The following is a 15,191-nucleotide window of genomic DNA, read 5'->3' as shown; positions in this document are numbered from 1 at the left end:
ATGAATGGATGGATAGAAAATGGACAAAAGGATAAGTGGAAGATGGATGGACGGGTTGATGGTTGAGTGCAAGGTTATATATTACATGTCATTTTCTTATACTGTCATTATAAAATGTGCATAACATAAAACTTAAAATTTTAACCACTTTTAAGTGTCATGGGTTAACAATGTTTCTGGTATGGTCAAAATTTGGGTGTGGAATACCTCCTCAGATACAGTGATCATATAGATCCTGGTAGATATATAATTTAAGTCCAGTACCAGACTCTTCCCATTGCAACAATCTGACTCCCCCTTCACATACACACACAAACACACACACACACACACACACACACACACACACACACACACACACACACACACACGTACACTTCTCTCCTTTTCCCTGGCTCTTCCCCTTAGTGCTAAATATTATCAAGCTTATGGCATTTGAGCTGTTCTACAAAAAATGGAGCTACACAGTCTACACTATTCACACTATTATTTTTTTCTTCATTAAACAAGTTGAATAAATACTCATGTGCATTTCCCTTCACTGTGTCAAATGTTCTGAACACAACGTATTAAATGATGCAATCACTATTCTCAAGATATTATTATGTCATTGGAGGGGAAAAGAAGGAAATACATGACATACACATTCACACTAACTACCAGATCTGCAGAGTGATCCATGTGATGGCATAGAGGGAAGACTCACTCAATGTGAGCTGATGATTACATCGTACTGTGGAGAGAAACAGGAACTCCTAAGAAATTCTTAAGAAGGAAGGGATAGGACAGAAAGAAAAGTTGCCTTTTAAAATTGGAGATCAGAGTTATAATCAGGCTATTGATCATTTGGGAAAATATCTAAATACTGTTTCCTTATTTTTTAAACTCTGCACCTAATGATTTGCCCATATCTTTCTGAGAATTAAAAATCAAAGCCTAGAATTTGGGACTGCCTAGAATATATCAGGTTCTCACTAAACAATATTTGCTGTATTATTATATAATATGGTAAGTTTGTAGAAGGAGAGCATCAAGGAAGATCTAAAAAAGAGTTTAAATTAAAATGAGAGTTAAAACAAGAATAGGGTTTGGATTGAAAGGTACAGCATTCCAGGCTGAGTGGATGTTTGACAAAGGCAGGAAGAAAGGATGTCCACGGGGTGCTCAGAGGCAAGTACACTAGTCTGCCCTTGCAGTGAGTCTTTTTAAAGATAATGTGTGGATAATCTGAAACATCCATAAATGCCAGATGATAGAGGGCATTCACTGTTATGCCTTCACTGGAAGACACTGCATGGTAGGAAGACCTCTTGCCTTGGGCCCCTAAATAATGAACTCAAATACTGACTTATCAGACTGGCAATTTAGACAAATTATATAATATCTAATACTCAATATTATCTTCTTAAAAAAAGATTCAGCAAGTTCCTCCCTTATTTCTTCTACCACATCCTTACATGTAAAGACAAAGAAATAAACACATACATACACAGTCACATATTGGTGCATGAATACATAATTCTTCCTACACCTTTTAATCTTGTCCCAAAGATAAAATAGGCAATGTATGTGAAATTTCCCTGTGAAAAAGCTGCAGGAAGGCAAATACCATTAAGCAGCTATGCACCTTGGGTTGGTCTTAAGTAGGGGTAAGACTCTGAGGGACAGAAGAGAAGACAAATTTGGGCCACTCACTCTGTATACAATATACACACTGCAATATATAAAGTATATGGAAAATTTTTTAGCACAGTTTCAGCTAAGAAAAAGAAACTAAATTAGGTCATGGTCCAATCTGGAAATATTTGTTAATTTCTCCTGCAATCTTTGAGATAGAATATCCACCAGTGAGTGATACCGCAGTGAAGTTGACCCATGATAAGGACTGAAGGAGATCATTACCACAGGAAGAAAGGATTCTAAAGAATGAGTGAAGGAACATATAAAAGCTAAGATAGTTGGTTTCATTACCTAGCTCCTGCATTCTGGTACCTGTTAGTTCAGAGTTCTCAGCTTTGTTCCTATTTTTAATAAGTATTTATTGAGGCAAAATTCATATAATGTAAGAGTAACCACTTTAAAATGAACAAAAGGATAGCCTTTAGTACTAATGTTTTCCATAACCATTTCTGTCAGTTTCAAAACATTACCATCACTGCAAAGTAACACCTGAGACCACTAAGCAGTTTCATCCCAACTACCCCTTCTATTAGCCCCTGACAACCACTAATCTCCGTCTGTCTGATATTTCATATAAATGGAATCATGTGACATGTAACCTGTGTGTCTGTCGTTTTTCACTTTGCATAATGTTTTGGAGTTTCATCTATGTTGTACCATGTATCAATTCCCTATTATGACTGAAAAAAATTCCATTGTGTGAACATACCACCATTTGTTAATTTATCTGCTGATGGACATCTGAGCTGTTTCCACCGGATAGTTGTTATGAATAATGCTGCTATGAGCATGTGTGTATATGTACTTGTTTGAGTACCTGTTTTCAATGCTTTTCTATACACCCAGGAGGTATACAGTGCAGAGCTATGGTAATGCTGTTTAACTTTTTGAAGATCATCAAACTGTGCTCCACAATGGCTGTATCATTTGGCATTCCTACCAGCCATGTACAAGGATTCCAGTTTCTCCATATCCCTGTCAAAACTTGTTACTTTCTGGGTTTTGATTAATTATTCTTATAGCCACTTGAGTGAGTATAAAGTAGTTCCTCATTATAGTTTTTGATTCACATTTCCCAAATGATGCTGGATGTTGAGTATCTTTTCATGTTCTTGTTAGCAATGTTCTTGTATATCTTCTTTGGAAAAATCTCTATTCCTTTTCACTATTTTCAAATTGGATATTTGTACTTGGTTGTTGAACTGTACAAGTTATTTCTGAATAGCAGATGCTTATCAGACATATGATTTGCTAGCATTCTGTAGGTTGTCTCTTCATTTTGTTGATAACGTTCTTTGATGCACAAAAGTTTTTAATTTTGATGAAATCAATGTTATCTATTTTTCTTTTGTCATTCATTGTTTTGTGACAATAAATCATGGCCAAATCCAACATACTGAAAGGTAACCCTTATATTTTCTTCTAAGAGTATTATGCTTTCAGCATTTATATTTCATTAATCTTTTTTTGATTATTAATATAGTGTGAGATAGGGGTCCAAATTCATTCTTTTGCATCTGGATATTCCTTTGTCTCAGCACCATTTTTTGTAGAGATACTTTCTTTATTGAACAGTCTTGGTACTAGTGAATTAGCCATAGTTGTATAAATTTATTCTGGTCGCTCACTGGTCTCTCATTGGTCTATATGTCTATTCTTATGTCAGTACCACACTGCTTTTTATTAACATAGCTTTTTAGTAAGTTTTGACATCTGGAAGTGTGAGCCCTCCATCTGAATTATTCTTCTTCAAGATTGTTTGGCTATTCAGGATCCCTTGCAACTCTATATGAATCTGAGGGTTAGATTTTCCATTTATGCAGAAAAGACTGTTAGGCTTTTGATAGGAATTGCTTTGAATTTGTAGATTGATTGAGTACTATGGACATCTTATCAGTATTGAATCCATGAATAAGGGATGTCCTTCCATTTATTTAAATCTTTCATTTCTTTCAGCAATATTTTGTAATTTTCAGTGTTTAAGTCTTTTATTTCCTTAATTAAGTTTATTCCTAAATATTTTATTTTTTTGATGTCTGTGTAAAAAAATTGCATTTTCAATTTCCTTTTCAGATTGTTCATTGGTTATTTATAAAAACACAACTGAATTTTATGTTTGTTCTTTGCTGAACTTTGCTGCAACTTTGCTTAATTTTTTTACCTATTCTAGTAAATTGGAGTGCATTTTTTTTCCATATGTAAAATCATGACATTTGTAAATAGACAATCTGAATGCCTTCATTTCTTTTTCTTGTCTAATTTCTCTAACTAGAACTTACAGTACAATGTTGAAATGAAAGTAGGCGTCATCGTCTTGTTCCTAATCTCATGGATAAAGCTTTCACTCTTTCACCATGGAATATTATGCTAGCTGCATTTTTTCATAAATGCTCTTTGTAGTACTGAGCAATTTCCCTTCGTTCCTAGTTTTCTGTGTGTTTCTTAACATAAAAACCTGTTGGAAGTTGTCAAATGATTAGTCTCTACAACTGAGATGATGGGGCTTTTTTCTTTTTTGTATTTATATTGTGTATTACATTGATTGATATTCTTAGATTGAATCACACTGTATTCCTAAGTTAAACCCCTTATTTATGGTGTACAAACCTTCCAAGATGCCTTTGGATTTGGTTTGCTAATAAACGGTCGGAACTTTTTGCATCCATTTTCACGAAGGATATTGCTCTGTAATTTCCTTTTCTTGTGATCTCTTTATCTTGCTTTGATATCAAGGTAATGGTGACTTCAATATATATCTCAGTAGGGCTGGAGTGGGGGTGGTCTTTGTCTAATAAGACCAATATCTACACTTCCTTGTAGCCATTTTCTCTCAACTCATTTTTCTCCTTTGAACAGGGCTACCTTCTTGCCTCTTTATATCTTTTGTGATTTTTTTTGTTGGAAACTACACTTTTAAATATTGGAATGAGATGACTCTGGAAATTAAATTCTCCTCCTTTTCTGTTTTTTATATTTGAAGGCTTGTAGTCCTCTATTATATAGTGATTTCTCCAAACTATTTTTGCAAAGATAATTCATTGCTCTGTGTTCTCACTGTAGTCTCTTCTCCTTTAGCTTGAGTTCAACTCGTGTTTTGCAAGACATTTCCTTGCATGACAGGAGCTAAATTAAAATTTTTTAAACAAGCCTCCCAGTCTTTGTAAATAGGCTCTGTGCTGAGGCAGTCTTTCAACATTTTCCCAGGCTGCTTACAAATCTGCCTTCAAACAAAAAATCAGCCAGAATTTTGCCTGAAACAAAAAATCAGCCAGAGGTGAAAATGTAAGGTCTTCTCTAGTCTCCTAGTAGCAAGAGTGCTACTGGGCAAGTGTGTAGATTTCTAAATTCCCTAGTATACACAGGCACTGTTGAATACTCTAGTTTCCCAGAGAAACTCTCTCCCTAGCTTCTCCTTCTAGGATATTGATGGTCTTTTATATGTTTCATATATTTTGCCATAATATTTTGCCCAGGCAGCTAGAGGTTTTTGTTATTCCTCTGCTGTTTTCAAGCAATGTGTGCTGCTTTTGATCCCTGAATGATTTCTGGGTTTTATGAAAATGAGACAGAGCATCTTGTATAAGTCCTTCAGGTAGTCCCCAGACAATTTAGAACACCAAACAATAACTTGTGAATAAGGTCTGCTCTGCTCCTTCCAGACCTGGGACCAGGGTTCAACACTGGGAATGTGGGCTGCCACCTTCAGGGTGGCCACTGAGGCTGGGAGTGGGTAGGCAAGGGAAAATAAACATGACACAAAACCTTCCTACTAGTGTTAAGTTTTTTTTTCTCTATGGAGTGTTCACTTTATTGCTTTAAAACTTTGACAGCTTCCAGAGAACCTAAAAGGTTGATGCTGACAGTCTCTCCTTGTTTTTCAGTGTTCCTGTAAAGGAACAGGAGCTTGGAGCTCCACACTCCATCGCTTTGCTGAAGTCCCTCTCTGTTCCTATTTTTATTTCTATTCTACAGTCTCTCCAGATGGCCTTGGGGAACCACAGCACCGTCACCGAGTTCATCCTCCTGGGGCTGTCTGCAGACCCCCACGTCCAGGCCCTGCTCTTTGTGCTGTTCCTAGTGATTTACCTCCTGACTGTGATGGGAAACCTCACGATGCTGCTGGTGATCAGGACTGATTCTCACCTCCACACGCCCATGTACTTCTTCCTGAGTCACCTCTCTTTCCTGGATCTTTGCTACTCCTCAGTCACCGTGCCCAAGCTGCTAGAGAACCTCCTGTCTCAGAAGAAAACCATCTCTGTGGGGGGCTGTCTGGCTCAAGTCTTCTTTGTGTTTGATGCTGGGGGCACTGAAGCCTGCCTGCTCTCAGTAATGGCCTATGACCGCTATGTTGCCATCTGCCACTCTCTGCACTACGGACAGATCATGACCAACCGGCTCTGTAATAGTCTGGTGTGCAGCTCCTGGGTCCTGAGCTTTCTGGACGCACTCATCAACATCCTACCAGCTATGAGCTTGGACTTCTGTAAGGATCAGTCCATCCCCCACTACAGCTGTGAGCTGCCCTCTCTCTTCCCTCTGTCCTGCTCTGATGTCTCCACCAGTCTTACTGTTCTGCTCTGTTCCAGTCTCCTGCATGGGTTTGGAACCTGTTTGCTGATTGTATTCTCCTATGCCCTTATTGTCTCCACAATCCTCAGTATGAGCCACTCCTCAGGTAGAGGCAAGGCCTTCTCCACCTGCTCCTCTCACCTCTCTGCAATCCTCCTGTTTTATGGCTCGATTTCCCTTCGCTATCTCATGCCAACCTCAGGTTCACCCCTGGAGTTGATCATGTCTGTACAGTACAGTGTGGTCCCTCCCTTGGTGAATCCCCTCATCTACAGCTTAAAAAATAATGAGGTGAAAGCAGCTGTGAGAAGGACCTTTAGAAAATATCTCCAATATGCACTGCCCAAATACAGAAGATGATGGGGTTACTTTACTACTGCATGATCTATTATTAGTTAACACTAAGAGCGTTTCCTGATTTCCCTGATATTGGAGCAAAGAAGAGTATGATCAAAATCCACAGAGCTTAAGGGGATCATATAGAGAAAAGTAGATCAAATTTATTCTGGCTTGGGGGCAAACAAAACATCAAATGACCGTATTAGTCCAGCCACTTTCTGGACCAGCATGTTGTCTGCTTAAAGACATGTTTTTCTGTTTAGAATGTAGTTTATTAATCAGATGAGCAACAAGTCAATGCACCTTGCCTCATAATGAGGTTTTGCCAAAGAAAATACAGTGTAAGCACACAATGGATACCCCAGAGCAGTTTAAGATTTGGCACACATTATTTTTCAATATACCTATTACAACAATGGATTTCATAATACTTATTAATGCACACCATTCTGAAAGAATTTTAAATATAATTTCCAGTTATAAATACATACTAAAGAAACATGAAAATGCATATATAATTTCTTTCAATAATGAAAACTATTATTAACTCCAAGTATATATACTTGCAAGTATTTTGGGTTCTTTCTTATATGTAAAGTTTTTTATGTAACTGGTTTATTTACCAGACTCATTTCCATGGGCTATGTCTGTGAAAAAATTTTGCATCTCTGCTCTCTTGTTCTCTTCATTTTCCCTTTGACATTCCTCAATGATACCTTGAATTTTCACTTCATGTCTGTCACAGTGCTTGAGTTGCAGAAAATTAAAAATATATAACACGTATACGAGTCAATAACAAAAAGACAAATAACCAGTTTAAAAATGGGGAAAGAATCTGATTGGACATTTTTCCAAAGAAGACCTACAAATCACAAACAGATATATTAAAGGTGGTCAACATCGCTAACCATCAAGAAAATGCAATGAAAGCTCCATGACTTAGGACCCAGTGCCTATTAGAACGGCTATCATCAAGAAGACAAGCGATAGTAAGTGTTGGTGAGGATGTAGAGAAAGAGAGCCCTTGTACACTATTTGTGGGAATATAATTTGGTTTAATCACTCTGGAAATACAGACTTCTCAAAGAATTAAAATTAGAACTATCAAATGATTGAGCAATTCCACTTCTGGATAAATATCCAAAGGCAATGAAGTCAGAGTCTCAAAGAGACATCTGTGCTCCCATGTTCAGTAGAGATGTTGTTTAGTACAAACTTGCAATCAATAGATAAGTAAATCTTGGAGATCTAAATAGAGTAGAATGATTACAGACAAACACCAAACTTGCTGAGACTATATCTTGATATTTTCCACTATAAGAAATGATAATATGTACCATGATACAGAAGTTAACGAATGCTACAATGGCAGTCATACTGCAATATATAGATGAATCAATTCAATATGTTTACACCTTTACTTACACAAAGAGATGTGTCAATTATATATCAATTTTACATTTTCAAATAAAAATAGAAAGGCTTGAAGGCAAAACTTTCCCATAAGCTGAGTAGATCCACACTGTGGTCCAACAACTCAGCCCCAGAGATGAGGATACTTCCATGAGAATGAGAAGCTGGAACCTGTGATTGTGCCATAAGCTGCTCTTTATTGCACTAGGACAGCACGAGGTTTCACAGGGGCAGCCAATGCAAATTGGATAGATGCATATGTAACTGTTTCTGATTTTTAAAATATCTTTAGTCATCAAAATGTTCATCCCAGTTATGTTTAGAGATACAGTTCCCTGTGCAATGGGGCAGCAAGCTGTCAGGTGAGTGAAGTCTCACTATACACCTTCCTTCATAATTTCCAACAAGGTATCTCCCCAGTAAGAGGTGAATAGGAAAAGCTTTCCCAGCTGGTCTACTTTCAAAGCCCATAAGACTCCAGGGTTTACAGAAAAGCTTCAACCATACAGTTCTATAGCCTATATCATGAAATCCCCTAAGACTTCTATAAGCTTCTTTCTTCTAGTTAATGAGTTTAAAGTTTGTCTTAGACTATGACCTGAGGGAATACAGCTTTTTGGACCTGCTAAGTTACACCAGCTCTATCAATCTGTCTGGGTCCCTTAAGCTAAATTGTATCTGAAGGTCACATGCTTCACTGATATTGTTTGCCCATATACAGAGTCACAGGGGCAGGTAAAGGAAGTATAGACCCTTGTGGTAGAGTCAGATGAAAAGTGTCCTTAGGCTTATCCATCTGTGATGGTCATTTGTCCTTCCTCACTGAGACTTGTAAACAAGAAAACCTAACATGAATGCTTCCTGAAATTACACTACAGAAATATCAGTTCTACTGCACATTATGATCACCTGACCAAAGATGAACTTTTATCACGGTAAGACTTGAGCCAAAGGATGATATTTGTGCCAGAAAATCTCAGACCTTCATGAATTTTCTAAAGGTTCCTCTCATTCCCACATGGAAACTTTCAATTTCTGCTTACTTCCGCCCACACGGCCTTTGGGGTCTCACTTCTTAGGCACCTCCTTTCTTGAGTTCTCTCACCATCCTTTCCTTGTGCTACAGACTGAGTTCCAGACATCCGAACCTTTATGAATGTTTCTCTCCTTGGAGGCCCTTGTCCTCAGTTGCTTTCAGCACCTACTAACTCTCTCTATGCTCTTCAGGGTTGTGTGTGCTCTGGGTGTGGAAACTGCAATGATCTGGGAAACTGACAGCAGAAGCGAAGAGGTTCCCAGGATGGGGAGGAGTGGTGGAAGCACGTCTAGAAGATATACTTAAGTGGTCTGAGGTCCTCTTCCTTCCCTAAATACATAAATAGATCATAAACACAGGTACTGAAAATACTTGTCTATTATTAACCACCTTATCAAGTCTGGTCTTCACAAATATTAGTCATTAAAGGAGAAGAGAAAAAGCAGAATCCAGAGAAGATTCAAAGGGAAATATTGAGCTGTGTGAACTTTGCCTTCCATGCATTCAAACCACAAGCCCTGCGACCCTTCCCATTTCGGGTGGCCTTCGAAAATCAGAGGTGTTAAAGCTCTTCTGAGTTTCTCACATTCCTAATAGTATCTACCTAGACTATGTCTGCCTTCCAGCACTAGATCTCTCTCTCATTCTGTCTTCATTAATCTGTTTATCCAGTACTTTCATAATTAACAACTATTTTCTGTGAAATTTCACTGAGTAGATAAATTGTGAGACAGTTTCTTGGAAATGCTATAAGATTATTGGATCTGAACAAGTTAATAATATGCAATGGCATAATATTCTTTGTCTCTCAGAATTTACTAAAGTTTACATTTGGCAAATGTTAATTTAGATAAAAGAGTTTTTACTAAAGAGTAGTATAAACGTGAGCCAAAAGTGAAAGGATGGAAGGTGATAATTATTTGTGATTATTTTTTCACTCACCCAGAAAATGCAATGTCTTGCTCCACCTCTCTTCAGGGCGATATCTGAAAGTAACATATGCAAAAAACTAGAGGTGACCTATCTGAGATGTGCTCAAGCACAGCTACTCAGGCAAATTGGGAAATAAGTATTTTGTTGAGATAACCACCCAGGCAGGGCTCTACCTTCATCTTACCTCTGCGCTACTCTGTACAAGCACCCAAACTTCTCTCACTTCACCTCTTTCTGAATTTCAAAGTAGGCATTCAATTCCAATTGACTACAAGCCACTGTATTTCCTCTCTCAAGGTAAGTGAAGAGAATTTGAAATTAGTGCTCACTTTCCACTGCAAGGATGAAGTGAAGCCCCATTTTGAGGTGGACACAGTCAGAGGACCTATGTTGGGAGCCAGGGGGAGTAAACCATGGAAATCTCATAACGTGGGCTTTCACCTGTCTTGCTGACAGCTTGTGTGGAGTCAGCACAGAACAGAGGTTCTCGATATTGGATCTCTAACCCACAGTTTCTTCAAAATTCTTTGGATATGCTGGAGTTTTCTCAGCTAAATACTGGAAACAAAAATGGGTTGTAGCCAGGTGACATTAAATGTGGGAAAACCAGAGAGTAAATACAGAGCAAATCTCTGACCAAAATCAGGCAATAATTGCAAATTTTGAGAAATTTTCCAGTTAAATTGAATGAATGGGATTGACTTTTTACTACTGAAGAATAAAAAGAAATTGTTTATTTAGACAAGCTTTCACAAACCAAAAGATGGGAAAATTGACTTTTCCATCTGCTCATTCATCCTTGATGCAGAATCAGATTTATTTTGGGCCAGCACACTGGGCTGCGAAGTACTCACCAGGTATAGAGAGGTAATTTGAATATGGGCTCTGTTTAGGGGTGAGAGTATGGGAACTTGTCTAAGTAAGAAAGAAGAAGAGAAAGGAAAGTTAGGCAAAGCGGGCCTTGGCTGGCCCAGCAGGAATGCAATTTGTTATGGTGACTTCTCTGGGCAAGAACAACATGAAATTGGTGAAATCTCCCAGGGAAAAGGTGGGGAATTCAGTTTCTATCTGACAGATGAGGATGACCGTAAGCAGTTACCGTACCAAGAAGGAGAACTCACGAAGGAATAAAATCTGAAATTTCAAGGTGGGTACAAAAAAATGTATCCAATATGAGATTTCAGGCCGGATGCTGAACAAGTAGGACAAATAAGTGTGTTCACACAACAGTTCAACAAAGGCTAAGTAATGGTTAAGCAGAGGATCTTGCACAAAGTAGACCTTTAATACTTTGAACATTTAGATAAGTGAGAAGTGATGATGTGATTGATAAATGAATGAATGCAAACATGGATGGAAATGACTGACTATGGAGGAGATACATGAAATATTATGTAACTAAATAAAGGGATGAAATAATGGATAAATTATCCAGTGGATAGATGAGTAAGTGTCATGGTTTTAAGCAACCCTCCATATGTGGACAGAAATGAGCTAGTAGGTATTAGCTGCTCACTGAGGGGAAGGACTCTGTAGCTGCCAGTTATTACAACAGATGGTGAGCCTTCCACCTTCACAATCACTACAAAGTAAACCCCTTAATCCCTCATAGCCTTCCCTTCCTCCTCCACTTCCCAGTCAACCTTAAGTTTTCCATATTTCTGAAACTACAGTTCAACCAGGGAATATGCCGCTAAAAAAACACATGTAAAATGCCATATTTGCTTCATTCTTTCATTCTTTGTACATTCAGCAGATATTAAGGACCCATTGTTGCCTCCCATTATGCTGTGTATTCAAGACTGAAGATAATATGCATGACTAAATACCAAATCTGTTCTCCATAAGAATGTTTGGAGAAAAAAGAACGACTATTAACACATCGTAGTAAAGGCCAGATCACGATAGCTGTCCAAGTGAATGTCCAAAACAATTTATAGAATAAAGGAGAGACAAGAACACAGAATAGAGAGATGCAGATGTGTAAAGAAAATGGACATCAGCCAGTCTGGGCTTAAAAATTATAGATATGGTAGCTTCACAGATCGGGGACAAATGTAAAGCTAATCTACTTACTCTCTCAACACCAACAACTTACAACAACATTTCAGTTTCAGTTTCCTCATTTTCAAATTTGAATAATGCAACTCACACAGTTTTGTTGTGATCTTCAAGTAGAGAAAAAACCAAATGTTTGATTGTTTATATGCTTAAATATAACTGGCACCAAAGAACTGATAGGTGACATCACTGTGCATAGTCTGGGCTGGCAAAGGAGATAATTAAACTATATGTATATATATATATATATATATATATATATATATATATATATATATATATATATATATATATATATATATATATATATATATATATGGAAGAAGAAGGAATTACTGTGAGGACTGAAGAGTCCAAAGGATTTGGGTCAAGACCTGAAGAGAAAAATGTCAACAGGGAATCACCTGGAATCCAGGCAGAGAATCGGCGGAAAGGAATGAAGGCAACTGGGTGCATCTAGTAGGACCAACAGATTTCTGATTCTGCAACGGAGGCTCATCAGAACCACATGGAGAGGGTTTAAAATACCCATAAACAGGTTCTAAAAAAGCCCTAGTAAGACAGGATTTCTGCAGGTAGAGAAGCCAGTCTGTACAGAGATTGCCTGATCTGTAAATGCAGAACAGAGAAGTTCACCATTTAGGAGGGACTGTTGCAAACGGCACTGTAGACTAAGTTCTGGTCATAGGCTCATATTGAGTGGATGCAAATCTTGAGTGTTCAAACTGAGGAACTGAACAAGTTTTATCAATCTCAGTAGGGTTTTTTTGTTTTTTACTGTTAAAAAGGTAATTTAGGAATCTCCTTCCTTAATCCATTCCCTCTCCCAACACCTGCACCCACATGTGTTTCAAAATTGGCCCTTGAATCAAATAACTAAATGTACTAGAGATACGTGAAAAGTAAAAATGTAACAAACACAGCATGTTATCATTAAGAAATATTGGACTATTTCAAACTTGTGAATGAAGAGTAAAAGACTGTGTGGCTGAAACCAGAAACTAGTAGATTATTTCTCGAAGAAGTGTCCAGGATGTAATTTGATGAGTTGGAGAGTTGAAGGTGATGAAATGAATTAGTCATGGACTAGACTGAAAAATTATATGAAGTTCTCCAAAGACATTTAAGGTAGAGGGGTCAGAAGTGGAAAGAGCATACATGGGCATAGGGTTGAGGAGCTGTTTAGTTAGAAATTTAAGTGACAAAAGGATTCTAGGAAAACAGGGAAAGTAGATTTTTAAAAAAATTAATGTAAAAGATGAGCAGGCTGAGGAGAGATGTGTGCATACACTGAGTGAAATGGAAAGCCTGAGGTGCCACGACGTGGAGGTGAACACCCATGCATCTGTCTGCTTTCAATCCAGTAAAATATCTCCCAGCACGGTCCTAGGAAACCACAGCACCATCACGGGATTCCTCCTCCTTGGGCTGCCGGCCGACCCCCACATCCAGGTCCTGCTCTTTGCCCTGTTCCTGTATATTTACCTCCTGACCATAATGGGGAACCTGATGATGATGCTGGTCATCAGGACTGATTCGCACCTCCACTCACCCATGTACTTCTTCCTGAGTCACCTCTCTTTTCTGTACCTTTGTTTAACTTCAGTCACTGTGCCCAAGATGCTGGAGAAAATCCTGTCTCAGAAGAAAGCAATCTCAGTAGAGGGCTGCCTCACTCAGGCTTTTTTTGTATTTTCCATTGCAGGGACTGAAGCCTTTGTGCTCTCTGCCATGGCTTATGACCGCTACAATGCCATCTGCCGCCCGCTGCTCTATGGCCAGGTGATGAGGAGACAGTTGTGTGGGGGTCTGGTATGGGCCTCATGGGGCCTGGGCTTTCTGGATGGTCTCGTGAACATCCTCATGGCTTGGGATTTGGATTTCTGTGAGGCTCATGTGATGCCACACTTCAGCTGTGAGCTGCCATCTCCGCTCTCTCTATCTTGCTCTGATGTCTCCAGCAACTTTGCAGTGCTCGTGTGCGCTATTATTGTGCACGCCTCAGGGACCTTACTCCTGGTCTTCTTCTCATACGCCCGCATTGTCACCACCATCCTGAGCATCAGGCCCCCCACGGGCAGAAGCAAGGCCTTCTCCACCTGCTCCTCCCACCTCACTGCAGTGAGCTTCTTCTATGGATCTGCTTTCCTCCGCTATCTCATGCCAACCTTAAGTTCCCCCCTGGAGTTGGTTTTTTCCATACAGTACTGTGTGGTCAGCCCCCTAGTGAATCCCCTTGTCTACAGCTTAAAGAACAAGGAAGTAAAAGCTGCTCTGAAAAGAATGTTGCAAAAAGGTCTACAACATCTCACAGAGCAGAGAGCAGGCAGAAGATGACTAGCAAATGAGGTAGAATCTCATCAAATGGTTGAATAATAGAATAGGGAAAAGCTTCTTACTTCACAATAGATATGACAAAATATCTTACAAGAGCCTGTTTCCTTTGAAATGCTAAAGAAAAACCAAGAGCTACTTGCTTACTTTGGCTCATAATTACTTCTTTAGGGACAAAGCAATATATCTGGTAATTATTATTTTGATACAGATTTTAGCACCAATTTTTGGTACATTATTAATTTGGCATAAACTTACACTACCTTTTAGTTATGAAACATTCCCAATGCAGTTAGCACTGAGAAAACTGTCTAGAACCTCAATTCTTATCTTAATCTAATATTTAAAAAGGAAGCTATGCTATACATAAAAAATCAACGTCCACTGATAAAAAGGAGACATAAACTTCAGATATACGGTTGAACAGAGACCTGGGGTGAGTCTGCACTGGAGAGGGATTTGTAGAAAAGACAGAAGGAGCTAAGTAATGCTGAGAGAGGTAGTGTCCTATTAAGGCAAAGCCAGACCCACAGACACTTTCTATACTCTGTGCCTCTCCTGGCACCTTCACCTAGTGGTACAGGGCAGAAAAGCCACTCCAGTATATTTTAGCATTACTCTGATCTTAGCCATTAGCAAAAGAGATGAGGAAAGTCATATTTACTGAGCTGTTAATATGAGCCAGGCACCATATTGGAATTTTATATGCTTTGTGAACATAGCAATTACTCCACTGCAATTTTTTTTTTTTTTTGAGAGGGCATCTCTCATATTTATTGATCAAATGGTTGTTAACAACAATAAAATTCAGTACAGGGGGGTC

At 38.6% G+C, this 15,191-nt stretch overlaps 2 protein-coding genes across 2 annotated transcripts; both read left to right on the top strand.

The window, feature by feature from the left end:
• The first annotated feature begins 5,661 nt into the window (after positions 1 to 5,661).
• Positions 5,662 to 6,612, top strand: LOC108391534 (olfactory receptor 8S1-like). Its single transcript, XM_037004003.2, has one exon. The coding sequence runs from the start codon at positions 5,662 to 5,664 to the stop codon at positions 6,610 to 6,612; it is 951 nt and encodes a 316-aa protein (XP_036859898.2).
• Positions 6,613 to 13,333: 6,721 nt separating this feature from the next.
• On the top strand, positions 13,334 to 14,371 carry LOC140843902 (olfactory receptor 8S1-like). The gene has a single exon (XM_073214315.1). The coding sequence runs from the start codon at positions 13,334 to 13,336 to the stop codon at positions 14,369 to 14,371; it is 1,038 nt and encodes a 345-aa protein (XP_073070416.1).
• The last annotated feature ends 820 nt before the right edge of the window (positions 14,372 to 15,191 follow it).

This window comes from Manis javanica, chromosome 10 (genome assembly GCF_040802235.1).
Source record: "Manis javanica isolate MJ-LG chromosome 10, MJ_LKY, whole genome shotgun sequence".
NCBI lineage: Eukaryota > Metazoa > Chordata > Mammalia > Pholidota > Manidae > Manis > Manis javanica.
The sequence above is the reverse complement of the archived record's forward strand: the minus strand, read 5'-3'. Positions and strand labels throughout refer to the sequence as shown.

What these genes read in the sequence shown, in the direction of transcription:
- LOC140843902 (XM_073214315.1), top strand. Translation starts at nt 13,334, where the DNA reads ATGGAAAGCCTGAGGTGCCACGACGTGGAGGTGAACACCCATGCATCT.
- LOC108391534 (XM_037004003.2), top strand. Translation starts at nt 5,662, where the DNA reads ATGGCCTTGGGGAACCACAGCACCGTCACCGAGTTCATCCTCCTGGGG.